The 27,977-nt window shown below is 45.1% G+C and overlaps 2 protein-coding genes across 2 annotated transcripts in view; both read right to left on the reverse strand.

Annotated features, from left to right (window-relative positions):
• The window catches only part of LOC119463897 (venom metalloproteinase antarease-like TtrivMP_A), a 29,195-nt gene extending 11,438 nt beyond the window's left edge, over window positions 1–17,757 (reverse strand). The window contains 5 exon segments of the mRNA XM_037724718.2: window positions 40–197; window positions 1,570–1,708; window positions 1,966–2,058; window positions 7,548–7,720; window positions 17,688–17,757. Coding sequence (XP_037580646.1) covers window positions 40–197; window positions 1,570–1,708; window positions 1,966–2,058; window positions 7,548–7,720; window positions 17,688–17,757 — 633 coding nt within the window.
• A 6,646-nt stretch (window positions 17,758–24,403) lies between these two features.
• LOC119464294 (venom metalloproteinase antarease-like TtrivMP_A) overlaps window positions 24,404–27,977 on the reverse strand; it is a 28,197-nt gene continuing 24,623 nt past the window's right edge. Inside the window, exons 13-14 of the mRNA XM_037725201.2 lie at window positions 26,633–26,755; window positions 24,404–24,551 (exon numbers count right to left, since the gene is read on the reverse strand). Of these exons, the coding sequence (XP_037581129.1) occupies window positions 24,519–24,551; window positions 26,633–26,755 (156 nt within the window). The 3' untranslated portion in view covers window positions 24,404–24,518. The remainder of the gene's footprint in view (window positions 24,552–26,632; window positions 26,756–27,977) is intronic.

Consider the following 27,977-nt stretch of genomic DNA (forward strand, 5'->3'; position numbering starts at 1 on the left):
GCGTGCATATTTCATGACACAACAAAAAAGCGAACTCACGGAGTTGACCATGATGCATAGATACCAGAGCGCATGCTTTGTGCTATTGAAGAAGCGGTGATGCCATGTGTCCATAACAACGAAAACTTCAATGGTTACAAGCGATGGGACTCGGCCTCTTCGAGACCACGACGACGTTCGTTCACTCGGAACGGCATCTGAAGCGGAAAACCAAAGTACATTCATTACGCAAGCCGTCTGGATGCACACGGCAAATTTGCATAACATAGAACTAGCTGTACAGCTCGTGCCCTACAGCGAGCGGTAATTTATAAACAAGAAAACAGAGTGGTTTGCATACACTGTCGTACCTGGGCTCCAAACAACATCACTCACCTGCGTCCGGTTAACAAACGATGGTTACACCACAAAGGAGTGTTTAACAGTCACTGTGGTTCAGTCGAGATTATGCTGCCGTTGTCATGTCATCGTCATTATTACGTCATCGCGAGACCGAACAAACATTCGGCTGCACAGCACGATGTCCCAGGTTCGACTCCGACCATCTGCGGCTGTATTTCGACGAGGGCTAGATGCGAAAATGTTCCTGTGACGCCCCTGGCATGTGTGGCGCGCAATTGCGTCTCAGGGTTGCCAACAGGGCGAGCTATTTGATACATAACTATAGGCATACAACCTATGGATATCGGCAGAACATAAACGAAGCAACACGACACGTTGCTGACTAGCAACTGGAATATTTAACAACCATGCACCTGATATAAAGATTTTATTTGCCAGTCTGCCATGTACCTTGTCATCTCCTCTTGTCCGGTCTGTGTTCTTAAGCTGTGCACTGCAGTCATCACCCTGATTCTGTGACTACGTGCACAAATGAAGATGACTAGGCTGCAACAGCAGCGGCATAGCGGTGACGATTTTCGAAAGCAATAATAAAACTGTCCAACAGCCAACAGCATTGCGCAAGGCATTCATAGTCAGGACAATAATAAAATAAATTATGCCCCCAATAGAATTTGCATAAATGATGCGTCAAATTCAAGTAACGTAATTTCTGATTATTTTGCGCATCCTGTGTGAAAATTCGCAGGGATTAGTTTCCGGCAGAGATAAAAACTTTAATAATTGTGACACGGCTGCTACACGTTTCGCAATGGTCAAATCTACAATGTTAACATTTTTTAATCCGCATATGTACGTCTTTATTACAGCAACACAATAGTAGGAAATCACTAGAAGTTAGTAGTAAGGTATTTGAGGCCTGTGTTACTACTATGCATTAAATGACCCCTTTCGCTCCCACTCTCACATTCTCAACGAAGACGGAGAGCTGTGAACCGGTATGCCGTCACAAAACGGCATGATAATGAGAATCGCTCTAAACATGTCAGCTAAGGCCGAGACATTTTAAAAGCAAGGGCCTTGTACAGCATTCGCTTATAGATAGTTCGTCCGGCGTTAACATTCCATTTATACTGTATTGTCATATCCCACGGGCTGTAGATTAGCGTACACAATTAGGTTTCTCGTACGATGCCATTTGCGCATGGTATTACAAAAAAATCTCACCTTTACGTCTGTAAGTAAGTGTTTTGTCCAGCATTTCCTTGTGCTCAATCTCGTGGATCTCGTGAGGAACAACGCCGTCTTCAGACTTTGCAGAGACGTGCATCGGCTGTATTCTGTGACTGGGGCTAACTAGCCCTTCCTGAAACAAGTATGAAATTATATCAAAACAACAAGTTTGCTTTTATTTTTTGACAGTGTTACGCATGGTTATAGCAAGTGATTATTGAGGGAGAACAAATTTAATCTGACATGGATGCAATATGTGATAAACCAGAAAGACAGTGTCATTGCTTCGCTTGACATTTTCTTACTTCAGTTGTACGTTCAACTGGTTACCTTTTTTTGCAATATGTCATGCTCAGAGGCTTGGCTACATTATGGCGTTGCTGTACATACCATGCGGACACCATTTCCTGTTTTGGTCACCATGACAGTAGCAATTTTCTCCTCGTCTTCGTAAAGATGTTTTTCTATGTCTTCCCCGTTGTACTGCAACCGGTCGAAACATTGTTTTGAGAACATATAGGCAATGATGCACTTCAACAGTTACGATATCTAAAGAGACGTTTCTTGTAAAAGGACGATGAGCAGTGAAAATTAAATCACGTGTGCTTCATATATTTAATATGACCACAATACTGACACTATGTACGCTGGTGCCTCAAATCTCGAAGCTAAGCAAGGCATCTGTGTTTGAGCAGAGCTGTAGAAAATATGGCCGTAATTACTCCTAAGACACCCGGAATTTTAGGTAATAATTCAGGAAATTCTGAACCAGCATGTACAATAAAAGGAAGTTCCCGGCGTCCGCAGGGAACCTTCCTGAACCTTCCTTTCTCTGTGCTGTGTCACTGTTTAAATCCTTATCTATTTTTCAGGTAAAGTAGGCTTAGGCAAAATGAGCGTTGATTGAAGAATATTCAGCCTCTTTTGAGTTATGTTATGTTATAAGTGCATCTCTGTAACATGTGCTTGGGATTTCAGTGACAATCGCAGTGAATACCAAACAATAGGCTCCGCGGCTAGCATGTGCGTAAAATTGTGAGCAAAAGTGCAAAGTCTTTAGACAGAGTAAAGGCACTTAGTTCAGGCTGCTAAACATAGGAGCGACATTTTCAAACTTGTAAACGCTAGCCTGCGCCGGCGATGTAACGCTAAAAAAATCCGGCAGATCCCATGCCTTGTGGGAATCGATGTTATGGTAAGCCGTGTGCGGAGAGCCTACCAGGTTAACGAAACGATCATGAGAGCACCAAGACGTAGGCGGCTCTTTCATGACCTACATGACATACATGCCATGATATTCATGTCATGAGTCCTCAGGAGTCCCTTCAGCTACACCTAAGAGACCTTAAGGCGAAAGCCTTAGTCATGCTCACGACTATGACTTCGACCATCAACCTTTTGCCTTTTCTTTCACTTAGTACCACATCCGAACCCATTTCATTGGCTTTTGAGTGTTAATCTTTTTTCGCTGAGTCATTCTCATTTTTGCTAAGTCATGGTCATGACTATGACTTCTACCACAATCATTTAGTGTTTCTTTCACTTAGTACCCAGGTCCGAACCCATTTCAGTGATTTTTGAGTTTTAATCTTTTCCCGCTGAGTCACTGTCATTTTTGCTGAGTCGTGGTCATAACTATGACTTCTGCCACAATCCTTTAGTGTTTCCTTCACTTAGTGCCCACGTCCGAACCCGCTTCAGTGGTTTTTGAGTATTTATCTTTTTTCGCTGAGTGTCTGTAATTTTTTTCTGAGTCATGCCCATGATTATGACTTCTACCATCATCCTTTAGTGTTTCCTTCACTTATTACGCACGTCCGAACCCTCTTCAAAGGTTTTTGAGTGTTCATCGTTTTTTGCTGAGTTATGGTCATTTTTGCTCAGTCATAGTCATGACTGAATTCTACCATCATCCTTTAGTGATGCCTTAACTTAGTACCCACGTTAGAACCCATTTATGTGGTTTCTCAGTGGTAATCTTTTTTTGCTGGGTCATTGTCATGACCTACATGACACGCATATCATGACATGTCATATCATTTATGTTGGTCATATACTCTTGTTATAGTGTGCCAATTTTGGTACATACCAAGTTAACGAAACGATCATGACAGCACAAAGACGTAGGCGGCTGGATAGATAGATAGATAGATAGATAGATAGATAGATAGATAGATAGATAGATAGATAGATAGATAGATAGATAGATAGATAGATAGATAGATAGATAGATAGATAGATAGATAGATAGATAGATAGATAGATAGATAGATAGATAGATAGATAGATAGATAGACACTGCCAAAGTAGCAAATTATCGCCAAGAAATGCTTGGCATTTAAAAACCACCTGCTCTCAGAGCTACACAGGTGCTCGGCACGCTCTCGTGCCAATGCTTCTGCGTTCGTCGTCGTCATCTGCTTCCACAACTGGCTGCGTTGCCACTAATAATAATTCAAGCACAAAATTTCACTTCTATTCTGTCATTGTAAGGGGGAGGCCGCGTTTACGGGAGTATGAGTCATTCATTGTCTTACGTAACGGAAATATTTAATTTTGAATTAATTTCATGGAAATCCATCCCGAATGAACGCGCTCGGGAAAGAGCTCGTCGTCGACGTGCCGATTCTTGCGTGAGGGCTTCCGAAGCCCAAGCGAAACGTCAGCGAAGAGCCGCAGACTCCGAGTTGCGAAAGCGCAATTTCGAGGCCAATAAGAGTAGAACGCGATAGCGTTATCCGGACCCGTTCGCATCGTATTGTTCGTATACGGCAAGTAGGCTTCATTCACTGCAACATTGAACGTGGGAAAGCCAGCTTACAAAAACCAAGCCTACACCGATCCCCTTAAAGTCGGCTTCACGTTAAACTGAAATGCATTGCTGGAAAGACGTTTATCCAGGGGCGATATATGTGGTCTTATATTAAAATGTGAAGGCCCTAGCACCTTTTTTTATTATTTTATTAATTGTTTGCTATTGCCCCGACGCGCGCAGGTCTGGTAGAAATGCTGGGAAAGGGGTTTGTGTTTGAGTTTCCTCGTAGCAGAATTAGGCTTTCTCGTAAATTCAAATTGCAATCCGACGGCGAATCTGACACCGAATAGTAAATTCGTACTTAAGCATTTTCTGATGGATTTCACTGTGAGATATTCAATTTTGTTCACCAAAACCTTGCACCACGTGGAGGGCCTGTGCGGTTGATGTGGTGGGACGATTTTCTTCGCCGCCCGCAATCACACGCCGGTTGCCGACGCCGGATTTTCTGCGACACGGGGCCCTAAACGCTATCGCGTTAAATGTCAGCGTCGTCTAGCCATCCAGGAACCCGACAACGGTGGTGCACGCCTCGGCAACGCTAGCGGCAACTTCACCGGTGCGACGTCCAGGTTTCAACGCGAGTTTCTCAACCGGAACTTCGGAGCCAGCTGCTGTGCGTGTGACCGATTGTGGTTCGAGCACAACGTGGTACTCGTCAGTGCATTTCGTTCTGATGAACACCGAATAAACACACGACAAGCTTCGCTTACCCCCATTTCCTCGTTAAGGGAAGGGCTACTAATTTTTTAAATCAAGATCAGTGTTGCAAGTTTAAGCGAAGAGATTCATATTCGGTCATTCCTTAATCCACAGGGGATCACAGTTGGTTCGACTCATTCCGATTCGTTATTCGCTTTACAACTGTGTCACCTGGTTAACTTAACACCTGGTTAACTTATTACTTACGAAGTTCAGACGTTCTTAAACTCAAGTTAATTACATTGCAGCGTTCATACTACAGCAAATACGAAGCATATATTCACGCTTTCTATTTGATGAGCTTGCGGTTGACGTAAAACGTGTTGATTCTGATGAAGAAGGTTATGATCATTTCTATTGCAGTGCTGACGCCTGTCCTTCCGAGGCGCGGCAGTGAAGCTGGCATACGAAGCAATGATAGAGAAGGAACAATGACACGGCGGAAAGTGGCAGGACGCGACGCTGCACTAACAGCTGAACCTTTAGGCTGAAATGAGTCCAACTTTTAAGACTAATAATATGCTGCTAGCAAAAGTGGCCCAACTATAAGTCAAGCGCAGAACTTCTCGTACCTTGCATCTTTTCTTTAGCCGAACTAGCGTTGATCAGTGGCAGATAATCTGTCACGCGCCTTGACTTACTCATAACCACACTCCGTCCTCGTCATCGCCTGTCAAAAGCCTATATTTACTCTGTTACCGAAGCGTGAACTGTGAACATAGACAAGTTCATGACAGACAGACCGATCTTTTCCTTCTAATGCAGGTTTCGCTGCTATCTTTCGAGACGTGTCATTCCCTAAGCCCATTTCATTTTATTAAATTTCTTTTATCACGACACTTGAATGAGATATCCGTCACGGATGACCACTTTCAATCTGTTTGATTCCGCAAACGGGCGGATCGCAAGCCTGGGCCAATAACCGATAACACAATAATGACGGTGCTTGTCACCCTATCGTGCCCTATCGTCCATGAAAGCGGTATACCAGTCGGCCTGCTCATAGCATCAACGCGGCGGCTTGACACGACTACTCAATGCAATAAACTCGTCGAGCAAAGTTTGTGGGCACAGAAACAGTAAAAAATTAGTAGCCCTTCTTCTGCCGAGGAAATAGGGTAAGCGAAGCTTGTCGTGCGTTTCTTCGGTGCTCCTCCGATTGAATCGCACTGACGAGTACCACGTTGTGCTCGAACCCCAACCGGTCACACGCACTGCAGCTGGCTCCAAAGTTACGGTTGGGAAGTGAAACCTGGCCGTCGCACCGGGGAAGTTGGCGCTGGCGTTGCCAATGCGTGCACCACCGTTGTCTGGTTCCTGGAGGGCTAGACGACGCTGACGTTTGGCCTCAACATTACGCTCCCTCAAATCGGAGTACGCGGCTCTTCGCTGACGTTTCGCCTGGGCTTCGGAAGCTCTCACGCCAGAATCGGCACGTCGACGTCGAGATCTTGCCCAAGCGCGTTCATTCTGGGTGGATTTTCATGAAATTACTTCAGAATTAAATCTCTCCGTTACGTAAGAGAATGAATGACTCATACCCCCTTAAGAAATGGCTCATACCCCCGTAAACGCGGCCTCCCCATTACGACGAGAGAAGAGAATTGAAATTCCGCTCTTGAATGATTAGCGGCAACGCAGCCAGCTGCGTTGCCGTCCCACGCAAGAGCAGTGGCACGAGCGCGTGCCGACCACTTGTGCAGCTGGTTTTTTTAGCGTTACATCGCCGGCGCAAGCTAGCGTATTCAAGCTTCGCTGGAATTAGTGGTTGATAGCGAACTTTGAGGAGAGAATACCTTGACAGTTCGCAATCTTTACACCCTTTTCTGGAAATATGTTATTAATATAGGGTTAATAAACACTATGCATGCGAATAGCCTACACCACAATCGCCCTAGTTATTAGGTCACTTTCTAACACTTGTTGCTTAATTAATTGATTGTATTATAAGGCATGCCTTCCTCTGCACAGAGCTTCGGAGTGAAATTGGAGTTGAGCTTTATGGGGCGCCCCATGTAAGTATTTAAAAAGCTTTGTAAGCACGAACACCAAATCAGTTTAAGTACCTAGCATAGCTTAATCATGTTGTGTTCCGACTTTACCGTTCGCATGTGAATGCGTGTATTCTTGTGTAAGCAGAGCTCAGGGGCGGATACAGGACAGCCTCGAGGGAAAAGCCCTCATCAAGACATACAAGAAACTGGTGGGAGCGAAGGGGGGCGAGATTACTGCACGCTGAGTTTTGTCAGCCCTGAAGTACTGGCACGCCACCGGAGGGCTGAGGGAGGTGGGGGCGCGGGTAGTGGTAACTTGACCCCAGGGCACTCATAGCCTCCCCCTCCCCCCTCATTTCCCCTTGAAATTCGCCAGTAACATAGCGTGCATTAAACCACACCTCTGACGATTCGTCATTCAAATAGTTTGCCGAAGTCGGGTCACGTATATGTATACTCACGAATTGCGTGACGAGACGTCCATTTTCTTCCGTTAGGACACGAAGTTCGCGAGCTGCCACTGACCCTTTTCTAAGGTTCAACGTCAAGTCGTCGTGCACCCGTACCACCATTCCACCTTCGGACGACCGCTCTTCGAGGAGCCTGGGGTAAACGAGCCTTGATTTCTTGGTACCTGTGTGAGAAAAAAGGGTTCTGGCTATGGGCAACATGTGCGCCACTAATACGCTGACTTTGACTTTAGCATAGTAATACTCCACCTATGACACTATGATGGTGCATGTAAGGACAGTTTCCACTTACGTACGAACTGAGAAATTGTTTTGCTTGACATCCGCAGCGCCTAATCTGATGAGGTCTGACGCATTTAAACTAAAAAATTAAATGCACAGACTGTATCGAACAAATTCTCTAGTAACGCAATCGATTTTCTGCGAAAATTCTTGTAAACTTTCAAAAATTAAAACAAGCGATATGAAGTATCAAGTTTACAAGTCCATAAGAAAGTACGAAAAAATGAGAACACCGTGCTGCGAGCCGCACCTTTTGAAACAAAATTGATAACCCATGGAGACAGGCAGCGCAAAGTTCACGGGTACACGGGAGCAACCAAGCACGAAACACAAACGTTTACTTCCAATGAATTTATTACATCCCCGTGTTCACGGTCAAGGCTTGCCTCGTCGCTTTAGCGCAGAGCTAAGGGTTGGCTGTGTGGACGAGTGTGAACGATTACACCGACAAGAACGTGTGGACAGGGCGTCGTGTACGTCTTTCAGTTCCTGCGAGGCACTTCAACATGCGATATTGCAGTTCCCCGCTTTCGCTGCGCAGCGCACGTTGCGATAGCGAGGGGCCATCATCTCCTTGGCCTGCGGTGTACGACACTGGAGCTCGATCGCGGTGTACGATCGAGCTTTTATTGAATAAGCTAAGTCGTTTGAAGCTTATTTCTTTTCCTTTTCCAATGACACGACCTCAGATATTATTTCTTCTATATTTAACATTCTCTCGGTAGCGTGGCCTGCAGTGAACGGCCATACTATTGTTTTTCTTTTTCTGCGTCATTCTGTGAAATTTTTCATCTTGTAACCTCATTTGTCTTTTCTTCCTATCTTCAAAGCTTCCATTTCTATGCTTCTGTCTTCTCCTTTCTGAAGAGAAAAGCAGGCGTTGTGCCCTTTCCGGTAGCTGTGGCCAACCTGCTCCTCGCTTCCCCTTTCCTCTCACTGTATGTATGTTTTCAAACCAAATATAATATATCAATAATAATAATAATAATAATAATAATAATAATAATAATAATAATAATAATAATAATAATAATAATAATAATAATAATAATAATAATAATTTATGCACCACAAGAACAAATACATAGTAGGCGGGCCTGTCGAAGCCTAAATGGCTTGTGTGACTAGGCCCGGCAGCACTATAATAATAATAATCAATCAATAATTCAATCAATCAATCATTTATTCATCATGCCCAGGAACAACGGTGAGGTCTAGGTGCTGACGCACGTATACATAGAAAAAGAAATGCAGCAGGAGAATATCAGTAAAAAAAACAATGAATAAAAAATAACAATCTTGAAAAGAAGCGTGTACATACATGTAACCGAAGGCGCAAAATGCATACATAATAAAAGGAGGAGAAGCGAAGTTGAAGAATATGGGAAACTAAGACACAACAACGAAAAGCTCAGAGCAGAACAAAGACAGAGTTGTGAAAGATATCAAGGTCATGAAAGTGGGCGTTATAAAGACTCTGTATTCTGTCGACGGTTGAGTGTTGGTGGTGACAGGCAGCAACATGGAAAGGTCTGTGTTCTCTGGTGATCTTGCGCGGGATACGAAACTTGATACAACTGAGGAGTTCGGGGCACATGAGCGATACCGTGAAGGAGTTTGAAAAGGAAAAGCGGGTCAGCGCGATTACGTCGGCAGCGAAGTAAGGGCAATGGCAATAATCCAACAGTGCTGGAGCAGGGCCCAGAGTCCGTGTTAGCAAAGCGGTGATGATATATGCTTAGAAACTTTTTCTGGGCCCGATCTATAATGTCACTGTTGGATCTAGAAATGCCGTTCCAGACGACCGACGCGCATTCGAGTTGAGGAAGACAGACTGTTGTGTATAACTTGCGGAACGGTGTAGGAGAATTGAATTCTCTCGACAGTCTGCAAACAGAGCCAAGAGTGCGCATGTCCCGCATGGCAACGCGTTTAGTGTGAGCTGTACGTAAGTGTGAGCTGTAAGTGTAAGGTTGTATAAAAAACTACACCAAGATCATTGATCTCACGGACCTTACACAATGGTACAGAATCTACTGAATAACAAAGAAATGCTTGCTGTTTTGCGGGTAATAAATAATAATAATTAATATTATTATTTATTTACCATGCCCAGGAACAACCACGAGGTCCAAATGCTGACGCTCGCATACATTAGAAGAAAAATAAGCTACGAAAGAAACGGCAGGGAAATATGGGTAAAGAAATGAATAATGTCAATCTTAATGATAATAATAATATAATAAATAATAATATAATAATAATGCAGAAAGCGTGCTCACATATGTAATGGCGGAGAAAGTAAAGAAGCACGCAAACAAATGTTGCAATGCCACGTGTCAAGCGCTAAGGACCCTTCAGCCAACACAATCGTGCTCGCCTGCTGTGTTTCGTTGTTACCGTGCCCCGTCCATTTCGCGCTTCCTTCCACTATGAATTCGTGCCAACTAGCCCAAGCAAATTGCCTGTGACATTAACTGCAGACTCTGACAGGCTGCCTTGAAGTCACAAAAAACGACCCACTTTAGAGCTTTGCTTTTGCGATGTAATTAACAGCGGCACGTAGGGCGGCAAGTTTTGTTGCCGTAGAGGTCGTTATATGTGGGACACTCTGTACTTCATTGTGACTTGCAAGGCCGCTATGATAACAGCGCCTGTGGAGCTGGTGGCAGATCCATAGGTTTAAATATGCGTTCTTTGTTCATATGCCTCGTTCAATAATGACAATGTCATCTGTCGTAGAGCCACAGCAGAAGGACGGGTCACCTCGTGATACCCGGAATTGTGAGGTGCACCTGTGGCTCACCACGCAAGACCCATGAACAACTGGTGTTTGAGACTAGATAAGTTCTCCATCAAACCCTTATGAACGAACATGACATCTTCCAATGGTTTCCGAGACACTGTAGCAACGTCGGTAACGACCTTGCTGATGATGCCACCCGGTCAGCCCATACAGAAACCCTGACAGTTCCTATACGCTTGTAGAGGATAGACGCTGCGAGGGGTAATTGTTTACTTGTTCAAACCAAGCCTCAAACTTCGTGGAACACCGATTTTCTCGAACTGTCCTTTCCACTTGCTTGATCCTACACGGAAGCTGCAGATTCCATCACACTTCTCACACCGTGATGCAACTTTACTGTGCCGCCTCTGGTTAGGGGTGGCTTTTACGAAAGCCTACTCACTCCTTATCGGAATATCCGACACACAGATATGTGACTTACGCAACTTTGAAGAGGTGATCGAGCACATGTAGTGATTTTTTAAAATCTTTATGACATCGAACGCGACGTCCTTTGGAGTGTGTTTAACCGATTTGACAGCAGACAATTTTCAGAGAGAAAGATGCTTGGACCATGGCCTGATGCGTCGCAGGCTTACAAAGCGACGCGGGCATTGCTACGATTCATGAAATCGACTGGCTTCAGTGACCGACTGTAGGCGTAAAATGGACAATCTCACGTGTTCGCACTGAGAGTACCTTCTTCCTTCCCTCTCCTTTCTTTATTTTCATTCCTTAAACTCCTCCCTCTGCCCTTGTAGGGTAGCAAAGCGGACGTGCGTCTGGTTGACCTCCCTACCTTTCCTTCCTTCTTTTCCTCGTCCTCTTCCTGTATACCACCAATTTGTGAGTAAAACTCGTGAAAAGCAGCCGTGGTAGCCCAGCGGCTAGTCATTGCGCTGCTGAGCTTGAGATCGGGGGTTCAATCCCGGTCGCGGTGGCCGCATTCTAATAGTGCGCGGATCTGGATGCAAAAACACTCCTGTACCGCGCATTAAGTACACGAATCCATTAGGTATACGAATTCATTAGGTACACGAGCTCATTGGGTACAAGAGCCCATAGGGTACACGAGCCCATTGGGTACACGAGTCCATTGGGTACACGAGTCCATTGGGTACACGAGTCCATTGGGTACACGAGTCCATTGGGTACACGAGTCCATTGGGTACACGAGTCCATTGGGTACACGAGTCCATTGGGTACACGGATCCATTAGGTACACGAGCCCATTGGGTACACGAGTCATTGGGCACACGAGTCATTGGGCACACGAGTCATTGGGCACACGAGCGCTTTACGTACACGAGCGCTTTACGTACACGAGCGCTTTACGTACACGAGCGCTTTACGTACACGAGCGCTTTACGTACACGAGCGCATTGCGTACACGAGCGCATTGCGTACACGAGTGCATTGCGTAGTTCGTAACACGAGCGCATTACGTACACGAGCGCATTGCGTACACGAGCGCATTGCGTACACGAGGGCATTGCGTATTGCGTACACGAGCGCATTACGTACACGAGCGCATTACGTACACGAGCGCATTACGTACACGAGCGCATTGCGTACACGAGCGCATTACGTACACGAGCGCATTACGTACACGAGCGCATTACGTACACGAGCGCATTGCATACACGAGGGCATTGCGTACACGAGGGCATTGCGTACACGAGCGCATTGCGTACACGAGGGCATGCGTACACGAGGGCATTGCGTACACGAGGGCATTGCGTACACGAGGGCATTGCGTAGTGCGTACACGAGCGCATTACGTACACGAGCGCATTGCGTACACGAGCGGATTGCGTACACGAGGGCATTGCGTACACGAGGGCATTGCGTACACGAGGGCATTGCGTACACGAGGGCATTGCGTACACGAGTGCATTGCGTACACGAGGGCATTGGGTACACGAGGGCATTGGGTACACGAGGGCATTGGGTACACGAATGCATTGGGTACACGAATGCATTGTGTACAGGAGTGCACTGTGTACGAGAGTTAAAAGAACCTCAGGTGGTCAAAAATAATCCGGAGCCCTCCCACTGCGGCGTGCCTCATAATCAGATAGAGGTGATGGCACGTAAAAAGCCATAATTTAATTCATTTTTAAGAGTTTTGAAAGCGCCTGTAAAGGTCAAACTTTACGTAAGCTGTCAACTAATACATCACATTTGTCAGCTTGCAATTCTAGCGTACGGAGTTTACAAAGCAGCATATGTTATTATTCCTCTAAAATAAATGAGGCCGTAAAAGGAAAGTCATCTTCTACTCGTATAGTCGGTGTAATACAGCTTTCTTCCTTAAATTCAGCAAATTTCATTAGAATCTGCCCTACGGTTGTCTAACGAGAGAAGTCCTGCGTTTTACACTTACTCGACTCGCGAAATCGGAGTTGGCCCCCATCTAATTAGAGCTTCCTCCTAAGTGCGATCCAAAATAGTGATGACAGACGCCACGATGGCGACAAAAATAACGGCGATGATAACTGTCTTGACAACAGCGTCACAACAACTGGCACGACGCTCAACGTTATGTACGACTGGACCATTGGGCAACCCATAGTGAAACTATTGAGCAACCTTTCGGGTGTTCAGTATAGAAAAACTGTCTTTAGCTTGTGGAACTTGTCACGATTCGGTAAGAAAAGAACGAGAAGGGCCTAATTAAGCATTTCCGGCCTTTTGCATCTTTTGGATCTGAATTGTGCCATGGTCTTTTAATATTTATGTCATACTTTGCGAGATATCGTGTTAGCCGGCTTTTCACAACGTCGTCGGTTGTCAATTCATGGTCAATGGAGTTATTGCTTCAAACCTTCTAATGACGAGAATGACTTTTGCATTATTTACGTTGCCAAAGCTTTCGAGTGAGCGATCATTACGTTATGCCGTATTCAGAGCTCCTAACGGCTTGGCACAGTAGGAATATTTTGAGCTAAAGGTTTCTTTTTAATATTCATAAACTTAATTTGGCATAGGCGATCGAAAAAAATTTGCACCCTATGGGTATTATCTTCTCCCCCAACGATAATCGTTATCCACCTTGCGCATACTTTTTTTATATGGTGCTCTACACTCAGTACTTTGCTGTCAAGAGCGCTGACACTGACACGCGCATGGCTTGAGTGGCCCGAAAGTACCGATATAGGAAATTCATACAATATAGGTGACGATTCTTGTTTGGGGGACAACATATACGTGTATAAGCTCCTAAGATTGAAAATTTTTCAGTGTAGCTAAATAGGCGTGGGACGTCGCACAATTTCTTAATCAGCAGCGAGCGAAGAAGATAAACCTTAGCCCGGCGCCAACGTGTTTACAAGGGGGCTGGTCTTTGCCCTGACAGAAGCAAACCTCTTTGTCGAAACGTTAGTTTCAAGCTGACGCTTTGGTTCGCTAACTGAACGTCAATTCAAATCTCCATCATCGGCACGAGTCATGTGCAGTTAATGTCATTCTTAATATCAAATGCCATTAGGTGTAAGGCTATGCTACACGACAAAAAATCATTTGCATAGGACCACGACGACCTTCTGTCAAAAGAAATAAGTGCACAAAATGTTACGGTGTAACTGCAAAACCTTATTATACACGTGGCTTATTATTCAATGTAATTGGAACCTCGTGATAATAGAATTTTTCTGTTTGAAAACTAAATACATTGATAAAATAAAATAAATAAAATAAGCAATTTGAAAACCTTGTATATCATTTAAGTAAAATGTATCGTATAAATAAATTATTTAGGGCAGGAAGATTATCTATATCATGCGAAGCATTTGTCAAACTTATAGAAGGCGCAAATGTGTGCAAATAGTATCGATGATGGTATGACGTCTACGTGACGACCAAATGATGATGACTCAGCAGCGACGACGATAGTTTAACGACGGTGGCGGGACAACAACATGGTGGCGATGCTGGAGGTATGCCGATGGGATAACGATGTTAAAGTTATTACCATAGTATGACGACAATGTTATTACGACGTCTGTATCACGATGACGGCGTGTTGGCCATGCCATGTTGACAAACGGATGACAAAGGTGGAAGGCGTGACGACAAATGTATGACGACCATGGGTTGATGACAGGGCAATCGCTACGACAAAATAATGATGATGGAATGACCACGATGATGACTTAGCGATGACGATGCAATTTCAACAATGCCATGACTACGTTGCAATGATGACGACAATATGCCGACGACACCTCGGATACGGCGTGGTGGAGACGATATGGCAACGCAATGGCAGCAACACAATAAAAACGGCGGGAAGGCGACTATGACATGACAACGAAATAATGATTACAAAGTCAATAAGGTGATAAAATGACGACGACATAATAACGACGACCGCATGACGATGACGACTGTCGACGCTAACATAAGCTCGATAACGATGACGACATACGGATCTTGATTCGAGCGTTGACCTATAAGTTTCGCCCTTTATCAAATAACAAAGGCCCCAATGAAACTTTGAGATCATTCGCGAACAGATATTTGTCAAACCCAGCACATTGGACCCCTACGGGACTCTGAGCGGTCTCCTGGCCTTTAAAAGAGTAGCGACACGCATTTTGATCCAAAAACGTCGTCACACGTGTCTCGCATGTGAGCATGACAGTTGTCAAGTATGGAGTTCAGGAAGCATATTTTAATTCTATACCAAAGTTCGTCTCGAAATGCCAGACCTGACGTCATCTACTTTACCGTCACGCCATGTCTGAGAGCAATATTTGCTGGCGTCGTGTGGCAATAAGGTCAGCTATGATGACGTTGCTAATAAAAGCATAAAGAAGACTGCTGCACTTGGGTCACCTGGCTGTGGAAGCCACAGTGACCTCAGCGGGACAGCGGGTGAATGTATTATGATGACATGACCCATCCTGCTTCTGGGTTTCGAAACCGAGAATGGTTCGTACTAATATATATTACAGCAAATGTTCAGGGCACTGTGGCTTGCCATTTCTTACTGCATTAAATTTCTTAGTGCCATTTCTTACTGCATTAAACGGGCGGCCTTCGCGGCAACGCCTGTTCTTGAGTGGCGACCTTATAAAGTCAGAGTAAACGCCGTTTAATCCTTATTGGTTACTCTTAATCCTTTAGTGGGAAGCAGTAGGGGATTTATGATTGGCCCTCGTAGCATGATAGACTGACAAAGTCGTCTTGTTCCCTACAGAGGCGTCAAGTGATCCTTGATAGTGTAGAGGTGCGTCAATTTGCCTTCGATCCGTGACGTCATGTTGCCGGCCTGCAGTAGAATCTAATGGGGACGCTCCCGAGTAAGTCGCGGTGATTTTGACGTCACCGCTTTCGTCACGCCGGGCTTGGTAATATAAATTTCAGTTTAAGTAGCATGACGTCATAAAGCAGAGTAAACAGGCCTATTATCTAGGAGGCGCTGGTTTAGCCCAGTTGGCAAGACACTCAGCTTCTGAGAGTGGGTTGCCTAGGTTCGAAAATACCCAAACTTCCAACTTTTCTTTCCTTTCAAATTTATTCATTTTTTGTACATTAATTTTTTCATAGCGATTACCGAAGCGCAGTTAGAACGCAGGCGAGAGCTTACGCGGACAAGGGACGCGCGTATAACACAGGCTTCCGAAAGCGAGAGCGAGGGTGACGTGATGTCGCGGCGATGCCCTCTTAGCTCACGCAACAACTGGCGTCCTATCGCTGCAGCAACTGCTCCCTTACGCCCCCTCTGCTCCGTCGAGGCGCACTCGTGACGTGGCGTCGCAGCCAATGGGAATTTAGGTGCCGTTTCTCGCTTGTCCAGACGACAGACGCCGGCTTTTTCCCTCAGTGGACCATTTGATGCTTTCGACGAAAGAAAGAAAAAGAAAGAAAGAAAGAAAGATGTAAACAACGATGCAATGTAGAGCCGAGCCCGAGGCAAGTCGTACCCAGCATGGGTATGCAGAGGCACATATGAAGCCTTTCACACCGATAAATCCAGGAATTTCTGGTGACCACAAAAAAAAAAAAAAAAAAAAAAAAAAAAAAAACTGGTAACCTTGAGGGATAGCTGGAGTGCATTATCACGTAGCAAAAATTACTCTAACTCCTCCACTGAGTGTCGACCACACTTAACGCGACTCCGTCGTATTGTCAGCTCCGCGGCACCACTTGTATTTACGCACCACCCCCCATGACTACCACGCTATTCGTGGACAAAATGAGGTTCAGGTGGTGTTAACGTAAAGTGAGTTTCAAATGAAATGCAATTCAGCTTGAGAACTACATCATCGAAACTATGTGGCGCGAAATAGACGTAGTGAGGGCCGGACGATTTTACGACATAATTGCGTTCTACGTGGGTTCAAATTCGGTATCTGCGGCGAGCGCCTTCATGCCTCCACTGGTTTCATCGTCAACGCTTCGTTGTTTCGAGGGGCGCCAGACGTCGTCCGGTTCGCAGATTCGCTTCTATGCTTGCGAACCGTGTGCAACTCTTCGACCATTCTGGGGAACCCTTGGAAACCAAAATGAAGACAGATACCCTGCATTTTATGCACTGCTGACATTCATTTGTGTCCTTGGGCCTCCTTCTGACGTTGTTCCATTAACCAGCGAAAGTAACGTGAACACAAAAGAATTATGTGCACCACACCCCTTGAAAAAAAAAAACGGTGTTAATTTGAAAAGGTGATAAGTGCCAGCTAGAGCATCGCGCATGCGTAAGGCCAACAAGTCATAGTCACATGTAATGTAACGATCATAACGTGAGCAGTCTAACTCTTCTCGTATAGATACTGAAATCCTAGTTCTTTGAGACAGTGCATAGCAGGGCTCTTTCACAGTCGTTGGTACAGAAATGCTGCGTCCCGATTGTTTGTCAGATTTGTTGCAGTCACGGGATGTTCGCCCTCTGTCCTAGCTGTTGAATCCACCACAGCTTTCTTTCCTTGCAACGACCGCCATCGTCGTTCACAATTGCTCATTACAATCGAGAAGGTACTTCGAACAATAACACCTTGGTTCGAATACTCTTCAGACGACTTGCCTGATGGCATCACTCAGCTAGCATCAAGTCTTACCAGGTGGATTGTCCACATAGTTGATATATGTTGTGCGCATTTCCTCTCGAAAAACCTTGTCGGATGTCATTCTCAAAGAGAATACTTATTGCAGAGCAGGCGCATAAAATGCCGGTAAAATGTGCCGTCAAAGAGCGGAGGTGTCCAGGCCGAAACCAGTGCCAATAATTCCGGTTTAAAAATACCTCCCGGAAGGGCAAAGTTGCTTCGTGCGTCATTTTGATCCTGTCACCCAATGGTACCGAGAAGACGCCATGCCGTTAGTGAGAATATTATTTCCTTAAAGGTCAGCTGTATACGGCCAGTGGCGTCACTATGGTCAGCAGCTGCCGTGGTGGTGGCCGGGCGCCTTATCGCTGATTGGACTAATAATTCTTTGCCATTTCACACCCACACCCCTTTCACTACCCAGCTGCACTCCCATGAATGCTGCGCCCGGTCTTATTCGCCCCCCCCCCCAATGGTTCGCCCCCCCCCCCGAGCAATGCGGTTAATTAAACGGAAATCAATTGAGCTAATAAATAAATTTACGCATCAATGAGCCAATCAGTCAGTCAGGCTATCCATCTACCTTCATCCATTGATAGATATTATGTATACATCAATATGCCAAATTTATTCATTGTATCAAGGCAGGCATGACAAAAACGATTTGCTCATTGGAAGCAATAGTGATGACTCATTGGCCTAAATGGCTTCGCAAAAAGGGTGGTAGAAAATAATAGGAACTTGACTGCCTTATAGGTTGAGCCTATTTACGTTGGCACCCTTTAGCACCAGTATAGCGATCCCCATAGCGCAAGAATCATTTTTCAGTAATCGTGAATAAAGAGACCATCTTACCTTCCACGAAGAGTACCACAGTAGCGACGAAATAGACCAAATGGAGTATGGTCCGATTCGCCGACCAATAAAAGGTTCCCATGGTTTTATTCATCACCTCATGAATGGGACTTCATGAGATGACTGCAGACCCTTCTAACCGGCCAGCAACAATTTATTTTTATAGCAGTAAGCGGCACGCTTGAGGTCGTGTCATTTGAGCAAGACGTGTGCTTACCGATCCATCAGATTACGTTCAGACAAGAAATGTTGATCCCCGTGCGTCACCATTTCCATAGACTTGAGTGCACAGAACCTTTGTCTAGCATAAATTTAGCTATCCCAGTTCATTAACCTTTCCCTCTATGTTCAGTTCGCAGATGAAAAAAGTGACACGAACAAAGATAAAATCTCGTGACTGGGGGTGTCAGTCAATGTTTCATTATCATACTCAATCGTTTCATTATCATACCCGTCTGGTGCTTGATGTACAAGAATGACCCGCCGCGGTGGCTCAGTAAGCCAAGGCGCTGCGCTGCTGAGCACAAGATCGCGAGATCGAATCACGGCCGTGGCGGCCGCATTTCGATGGAGACGAAACGCAAAAACGCCTATGTGCTTGCGTTGTAGTGCCCGTTAAGGACCCCAGGTGGTCAAAATTAATCCGGAGCCCTCCATTACGGTGTGCCTCATAATCATAACTGGTTTTGGCACGTAAAACCCCAGAAAGAAGATATATCGTACAAGAATGCCTTAATATTTATTTCTTTACATAACAAAGTCACACTTTCGCCCGAAAGTCGAAGCATATATTGCGACAACAAATTAGTGGACAGGTATACGAAGTAAGGATAGTAATTTTATTGGTCGTATAAACTTGTAAACATTCGCTTACTAACTAAATTAACAGACATGGCGTCATGCGCGCATAAGCAAACATGACCACATCTCACTCTATGACCGCGGAAACTCGCTGTCAAAACGCTGGAGTGAGGAACCGCGGCAGCAACAGTGAGCGAATAGACCTTCGTGCTGCCTGTCGCTTCCACGCGGACCTAAGCTACGAAAATGCAGCGCACGACGCAGCTATCAGCACTCGGCGCACTTCGTCGACGTCGCAGGTCGTTTTCAAGACAATGCCCGCGCGGCCGTGCCATACGCAGCAGCCGCCGCAGTAGGAACGCCCCGCACTCCCTCCTCTCACCCCGGTACCTTGCGCGCGACGGAAGACGGCGCGCTTCCTTCCCGCTTTCCTCCCTTACGCGCGCGAGATTGAGCCGCCATCGTCGGCTGACCCTCGCACGCTTTCACTCGCACATACAGCATACGGCGCGCGGCGACGATGTTATCGCCTTTGGACTCTACACGGAACATCACGGCCCGGCGACGGCAGAATTGCGCCTGGAGTATCCATGTAATTGCTATCGCAATAAAAGCCGACAGTGCAATAGCTACCTCTCCAACTTGAACGCGAAGGTGCAAGCCGAAGTCGTGTATGGAAGTATGGAAATAGTGAGTTGGGGCCCACTAAGTAAAATCGGCTGTTTCATCAGTTCAGGTCGCCTTCTTAAATAGTGGTTCAGGCGTGAAGCCATGGAAGAATTGTGGCAACTGGCAACGCCGCACGCAAAAAAAAAAAATGAGCGCAAATGCTCTGCACGCCTCTCCTTGTCAGAAAATCGTGAATGAAAATTGACTCGTTAAAGGAGAAAAAGAGCGGAATCAGCATTACTACTAAAACAAGAAAACACAGAAAACAAGGTAAATTGGGTTTTTTCCGAAACCCGAGTCGTACAGAAAGAAAAATACAATTACATAAGTAAAACGTCTTCGATATTGTCAGAATACCTCACGTTCAGAGTCTTCATTCGAAACTTTGAGAACTACACTGCCTCCATGCCTTTGTCATGGCGTTCGTCACGGCAGTCTGAACACGTATTTCACCACTCTTGTCAAGCAACGTGCATTAAAAGACGAAACTTGCGCATTGGTTTTGTCGGAGTGTTAATAAAAAACGTGTGGAGCTAGGTTCAATGTTTCGTTTTAAGTGTTTTGTGTTCGCTATCAATCACTGTAAAAGGCGACATCTCACGACGTTACATGGGCTACGGGAGCATAAGCGAAAAGCGCCCGCCCAGATGTTGAGGAAGCCCCGGCATAGGATCTCAAAATACAGGCGAACGAAGAAATTTTGTCGCTCGGCATTCCCAGAAACCATCTTGAGTAGATTTGTTGCATTTAAAAGAAAGGAGTTATGACTACAGTTCAGTGTGGAGCAAATAATTAGCGATCCGAGAAAAATATTCGGGTAGGCTGTATAAAGAACGCAGCTGCAATGGAGTACTTCAAAAGCCTTGTGCGTGCTGCAGAAGGTGTATGGTCACTAGTATACAGAAATGATGTAACCAAGTACACAAGTTACATTCATTCACGCAATAGAAAGCTTGCATGTCTAACTATATGGTGGGGGTCTTAGCATATGGTGGGGGTCTTACGGTCTAGGTTGGCACGTGTGCTCGCTCCCTATTCGTAGTGGATCCATTCGTTCGGCAAAGGATGTTTGGGCACTATAGGGTGAAAAAAAGTGACCCGACTAACAGTGACGCCCGAAAGAGCCCTGCGCCTCTCCTGCATGCCGGACTCATAAAGAAGTTGGGGCTCCTGCTTTTGCACTCCCTAGGAAGACGGACACATTCTGCCGTGCTCAAAAGGGTTGGATATCCCTCTGTGTTGCATACCCGAGTCTCTTCACACCATTTCTGGACCCTCCATGTCGAACGCAGGAGAGCCATAGCCAAGCAAGCGTGAAATTTCCGCAAAACACTGCACACATGTAAGGCTTATAACACTTTCTTTTTGAGAAAGACACGTGAAGGAACAATTTTTGTTTATTTACCTTCATCGAGGACTGTCGCAGGCCAGCACCTAGGCAAGCTAGCGGACCCTATGACATTTTATGTCGTAATTAATTGACCTAGATAAACGTGCTTCTTTACAGATTCTAGAGGCTGACTGGCGATTCTGAATTCTTGTTCCCTTGCCAGGCTATTGAACATTAGGTTTGTCTTCTGCATATTAATCTTCAATCCCACTGGTACACTTTCTCAGTTAAGGTCCTCAATCATTTGCTGTAATTCGTCCCCATTGTTGCTGAATGGGACAATGTCATCTGCAAACCGAAAGTTGATGAGATATTCGCCGTTGATCCTCACTCCTAAGCCTTCCCATTCTAAGAGCTTGAATACTTCTTCTAAGCTAAATTTAGCCTCTCGCTCGGAGTTCAGAGAAGCATGGCTCGGCAGTACGTTTGTCGACCTGAGCGGGAGTGGTCGTGTTTGAGAGAGCTCATTCAGGCATAGTAGGTGTAATCCATCAATCGTAAACCTGTTCATATTATATTAGCAGATGACTACAAGATTTATTTATTTATTTATCTATTTATTTATTTATTTATTTACTTACTTACTTACTTACTTACTTATTTATTTATTTATTTATTTATTTATTTATTTATTTATTTATTTATTTATTTATTTATTTATTTATTTATTTATTTATTTATTGTGCATTAAAAAGTAAGATATATGCAAATCAATACATAAATAAAGTATGACCACAGATAAACATACAAAATACAAAGAAAATAAAAACCATTCGTGCGGAAATACGGAAATACACAGAGAACACGACTTGTAAGAGAGTTAACAAAATACACGAAACAAGGGCTTGGAACCAATCAAAACTCTTGGCTATAGTGTCTTTCAATCAGTGATTTCTCTAGGGGGAAAATGAGCGCTTGAAAGATTTCGTTCGTGAAAGTATTGGTTTTATGTGATTGCCCTGTTTATGTCGGGAAACAGCCGGTCGGGAAAGCCTGTTTCCGCTATCCCGATACTTTCGTTAGGGACACCATAGTCGGCGATGTTCGGGTCGAATGACACGGCTTTTCATTCACTTCTATACAATTTTATTGGCTGTGTGTTTATACAAGCACACCTCGCGTTCGTGAAATCGTGCACGATGACGATTCGGTGTAGTAATTCACTTACTACACCAACCCGACATCGTGTCTTACCTATAAGCAAATTCTCACGCAACAATTGCGATGGTTTGCGGGTCAAGGAAGCAACGCTAACGCATCAATTTTGATGGCGCGTGGGTCACCATCGTCACCATGTTAATACACCCATAACATACCCCACCACACGGCAATGGGAGGCAGCGCTGTCCAGCTCCGACTCGACGGACCAGCTCAACCTGGTCAACCGAGCGAGAAGGGCAGCTAAGGCCGCTGGACTCCTGGACTGAGGGGACCACCCACTGCAGAGCGGGGGAGCTACCTACGCTGACGTGCTCTTTTTATTAAAGTTTATTCTCTCTCTCTCTCTCTCTCTCACCATGTTAAAGAGGATGCGTTAATTCAGGCACTGGAATCCACAACCTTCGGTAGTAGTCGAACCCTCGAGCCTATGTGGGTGTCGAAGCCACCACCTTTGGCGTTAAGGTGAACTTAATTAAGGCACAGTTAATTAATATATAGGTAACTAAAGCACTTGAACCCAGAAACTTTGGTGGGAGTCGTACCCGGTGTCTTTTGTGTTAATTAGGGCGATGTTAATTAAGGCACAGTTAATTAAGGTAGCGTCAATTAAGGCACTGAAACGCGCGAGCTTTAGTCTGAAAAAAGAAGTAATAAGTAGCAACGCATTCGAATGAGAATGTCAAGTAATTTAATGAATGTCGCCTGAGTGCGCAGGCTTCCGCCTTTACCCTGTTTGGTGTATGCTTAGTGACTGCCAATTTCTCGCGTCTGAAAATATTCTGGGGAGAGAGAGAGAAATAAATGAGATGCGAAAGGCATGGAAGTTAACCGGAAGATAGATCTCCAGTTTCCTACCCTGCACTGGGGAAGGAATGTAGCTTAACGTCGTAACGAAGCACTTTAACACAGCGTCCCAAAGCGCGAGCTGTCACGAGAAAATAACAAACTTGCACTTACCGCACGCTCCAGACGCCTCAAAAAGCTAGTCGTCTTTGGCACGAGAGGACTATGCGTGCGATCGTGGCCGATGTTGCCACTGGACGCACGCGATATACGATTCTTGCCGGTTCATAACACAGGCGGTGGCCTTTAAGATTCAATCATGCTCCTGGCTCTACAGAGCTTGTGGAAGACCCGCATACAAGGTTATCGTGCCGAAGCAATGTCTGCTCTGTACGTGGCAATTTCATTCAGACTGCTGTTCGTGTTCGAGAGGCGCTCAGAATGCAACCCGATCCGCCAAAGTGGACCGCCCGGTTTGATGATTTGGTAGTGCTCAGGAAGTTTTAATTCGTATCAGCCACTGAAAGGCGGATGTATTTCAATATTTTGTTATTGAATTCGTTCTGTCAAAAAGACAATGAAGAAAAAAAATATCCTAGGGGTTAGAGCATTGGGTTGCTGTGCTCGAAGGCAGAGATTAGATTCCACTGTCAGTCATGTATTTTCTTTTTATTACAGACCTATGAAGTGTAGCGAGACCGGGAAATACCTACATACATACATACCTACAGCGAAGTGCCTGGAATAAGGCAAAGAATGGTTTGCATTAAAACAATGTTGCCTAGCAGCAGAGTAGGTGCCGTGGGGACTCTTTGGCCCGTTATTTAAGTGGAGATGAATGGGGCCTAAACCAATCGCAGGTTAGAAATCAACAGGTGCCGAAACAAGCTTACCGCAATTTCTATCGAAGCTTGTCTTCAAGGTGATCTCATACCTAAAAGCATTAAAGTGAAACGACCTCGGGGCCAACTGCAATATTCCTATTCAAAGAGTTCGTTGACTCCTTTCTCCAACCTTTTCGACATGTCGTAAAGAGAGAACAGCTGAAGCAAGAACCCACCTGTTTGGCGAAACGAGAACGTCTCTTTATTTGTACTGTATCACTTGAGTGCAGTTTCTTTTAACCATAAACTGCAACTGGAATAGTTTCTGGCACTGGATATTTTTTTTATGTCTGGCCACCATCAACTTTCCATACAAACGCTTTCCTTGCATTTCTGAAAAAAAAAACATGAAAACAATAAGAACCAGACAACAATATAATGGTGAGCACCCGATTTCCTGAGCGGTGTGCGTTCGGAAATCGAGCTCTTGAAAATCTCTTGGAAATCGAGCTCTAAAGAAGTTGAGTACGGAACACTTGTATATTATGAACAGAGATAAAGCAAGTACAGGAAAGGTTTGTAGCACCCGGTTTTCCGCTTTACACTGAGGCTAAGGGAAAGGGAGAAAATTGGGATGCAGTGATCACTGCGCTCACTTAAAAGGGTGCCCACAGCAAGACTACAAATGGTCTCTCAGACCAGCTGATTTCGAAAAATTTAGCAGCGCGCAGATTCCTTTGTGCCAGCGACGCATGGCTGCCGTGGTTTCAGAAATCTCGTTTAAGAAAACCTTATGGAGATCAGCCAGTACCACGATAACGCTGTCTGAAGATAGATGCGCTGTACATCACATCGAGGAAAAGTACACAAAAAGTTCGATTTTTTGACGTCCGCAAGATCCGCATATTGGTATATCGGCCATTCCGATTTAAAAAGGCATTTGCTAACGCGAGCCCCGGTAAAGTGATATCGCATCGCAGCTGGGGAAGCTATAGTTGGCCCTTTCAGCTATATACTAGAGGAGCGCGCAGCCGACAAGTATAGGCGCTCGTAGAAAATAAAGAAATATTTTTGGGAAGCTAACAGGCATCGCACAAGGAGGAAGGGTGGTGAAAGGCAAAACACTGGCGCTGAGGGCTATAACACACAAAATATAATCAGTCATCCGTCCTTTGTGCGCTCACATTAATTTTCCAAAAGCGTGCCAACTCCCCCACCTTTTGATTCTTATCCTCAAAACTTGTGTAGTGCGAGAAAGCAAACTAAATTTTCTTCCTGTACCCAGCATTGCTATATTTATTGGAGGAGTCCGGGTGCCTAAGTGGGGCAGGTCAGGCAGCCTTGTCAGCGAAGTTGTTAGCGACAGTGCAGTTACCAAAGAAGTTACGTCTACCAAATAAATTACAGACTTTTATGCTCAGACGAGACAACCGGTAAAAAATCAGACTGGATAAGTGAGAAAAAAAAAAAAAACAGGGGAAGGGGGGGGGGGGGGGGGGGGTGCGTATGAAAGGTAGGGAGTGTTACCGAGGTTTAACTGAGCCGCTTAGTCAATCTATAAATGCTGGATGGGAGCGTAGATAAGGAAAAGATAAAGAGAGGAAGGGAAGACACCAGGGATAATACATGCCATATAGTCACGCACGAACCGGTACTCTCGGCGATGCCTCACAGACGGTCGTTTAGGCACTGCTGCAGTGCTATTGTGCCTTTCTGTAAGTTGGTCCGTGCATGGCCGCGGTCCAAAGATCTTTCTCCATGAGAAATATCGTCTTCCACCCACCAGGCTTAACGGTGTGGACACTCTTAGAGCGAAGTTAACACAGAACACGAACGTTTCCTTATGTTTGTGTTTTAAGCACCGAGATCTTTAAACCATGAATATTTACCAACTCGCTCGGCTTTGCGTCGTTCACAGAACGAAGGAAGTGATGGCAACTGCTTGTTGCGGGAGTATGTGCTTCTCACACATTCGACTCCATTTTTGAGAACTTCCAAAGCGAAACTTTTTTTAGCTTACTTCCCTGAGATTTGCCGTGTCGTCGTCGTCAATTTCGCCGAGTAGATAATCTCAATCAATTACCTGCCTGGTGGTGAGCTTCGTACCCTTATCCGCGAGCACATGTAGCAGTTTAATGCAGGGTAATGGCGTAAATATGGCATCCCAAAAATAATTGTTCTGTGCTTCCTTTGTTTGTAGGGTGGATATCTTAGGGGGCTGATATTCTTGTAGATGATGAGTCACGGAGAATCGGATTGGCCGAGGTTGATGCAAAGAGAAGGATGACTAGTGAAAACTGAGAAATGCCGTTATCTTTCAATAGGTTCACTAAACTACGTTGATTGTCACATTGATAGGTGGTGATAAAATTAGAAAAAAACGGACGTTGCGTTTTCCCAGTAAACTAGATGCTACGTGTTCTATGGTCCATGAAAGTACATGCATTAAAAATGAAAAGCTAATAGGTTGTTACCATTTTTGAATTAGATTTGTTGCAAGGGGTCCCATCGAGTGCTTCTTGGACCGTGTAATATGACAATCCTCCTTCTGACTTCAACCGGCACCGGAACTTGCATTGAAGCAGGTCAGAATCCCGCTGTAGCGAAAGAGATGGTACTTTTAGCTCGAAACTGAAATGTAGATATGTGCAATGCAACAAACGTTTGCGAAGGTACATTAAAAACCAGCATCCAATGAAGTATACTTTCACGCAATGCTCTAGTCTTTGGACATCCTTCGAGGTCGGCATGCAAAAACGATGCATTTGATGCACTTGGGTTCACATTCCATGCACATTCCATTTTCTCAGAGTTATAATATGGGCAAGACTGCTGATGTGCCGCGCTGAATCCGTTCTTGAGAATGGTATTGAGCATCTTTCCCATTCTTCATGTGCCTCACGGGCAACTTTGTCGGCACATTCACTGCCAGTGATGTTCCAGTGCCCAGGTAGCCACTGAAAAACAATGTCGTGGCCTCTGTCCACAGCTTGATGGTAGCGTAATCGTATCTCTGCTACCAATTGTTCATGTGGGTTGCGGCGCAGAGCTGATAAGAGTGACTGTAGGGCTGCCTTTGAGTTACAGAATATAGCCATGGACCCACAGTTGCAATTGCAACTTTTAGCGGGTTTTAACCGACGAGAAGAAACATTACTGTGCCGCCTGCGAATATGGGTTTCTTTTGCAAACTCCTATTCATTCCTAATGGGAATGGCGGACAGTGCCAACTGCCGCACATGTGGTGTTGAGGAAACCATCAGACATCTCTTATGTGACTGCCCCAGATACGAAGGTGAGAGGAGTGCCCTTCGGACTGCTTTGGGGCACTTGGACGACAGGCCTTTTACGAAGGAGAAGATCTTGGGCCCGTGGCCTCGTGCGCCTACTATGTGCAGTGCTACAAAGGCGCTGCTTCGTTTTTTGGGGGGCACACTGGCCTGTATGACCACGTGTGACGAAACTCAGCGATAAACGCTTGACTGTGTAAATGTGCAAGGTGCGAACTTCTCTCTTCCTACTCCTCTTTCAATTCCTTCTCCCCCTTCCCCAGTGCAGGGTAGCCTACCGGGCTCAGCCTGGTTAACCTCCCTGCCTTTCCCTTATGACTTTTCTCTCTCTCTCTCTCTCTCTCTCTCTCTCTCTCGGTAAAGCGAATACAGTCAAACCTCGATATAACAAACCTCGATTTTACGAAATTTACGATGTAACGAACTGTTTTCATTTCCCGATCTTAGTTCCATTGAAAACTGTGTATTTCTTTCACGATTTAAAGAAATAATTTTGTAACACGGTTTCGATTTAAGACGTCTTCGGCCA

Source organism: Dermacentor silvarum, chromosome 9, assembly GCF_013339745.2.
Source record: "Dermacentor silvarum isolate Dsil-2018 chromosome 9, BIME_Dsil_1.4, whole genome shotgun sequence".
Taxonomy (NCBI): Eukaryota; Metazoa; Arthropoda; class Arachnida; order Ixodida; family Ixodidae; genus Dermacentor; species Dermacentor silvarum.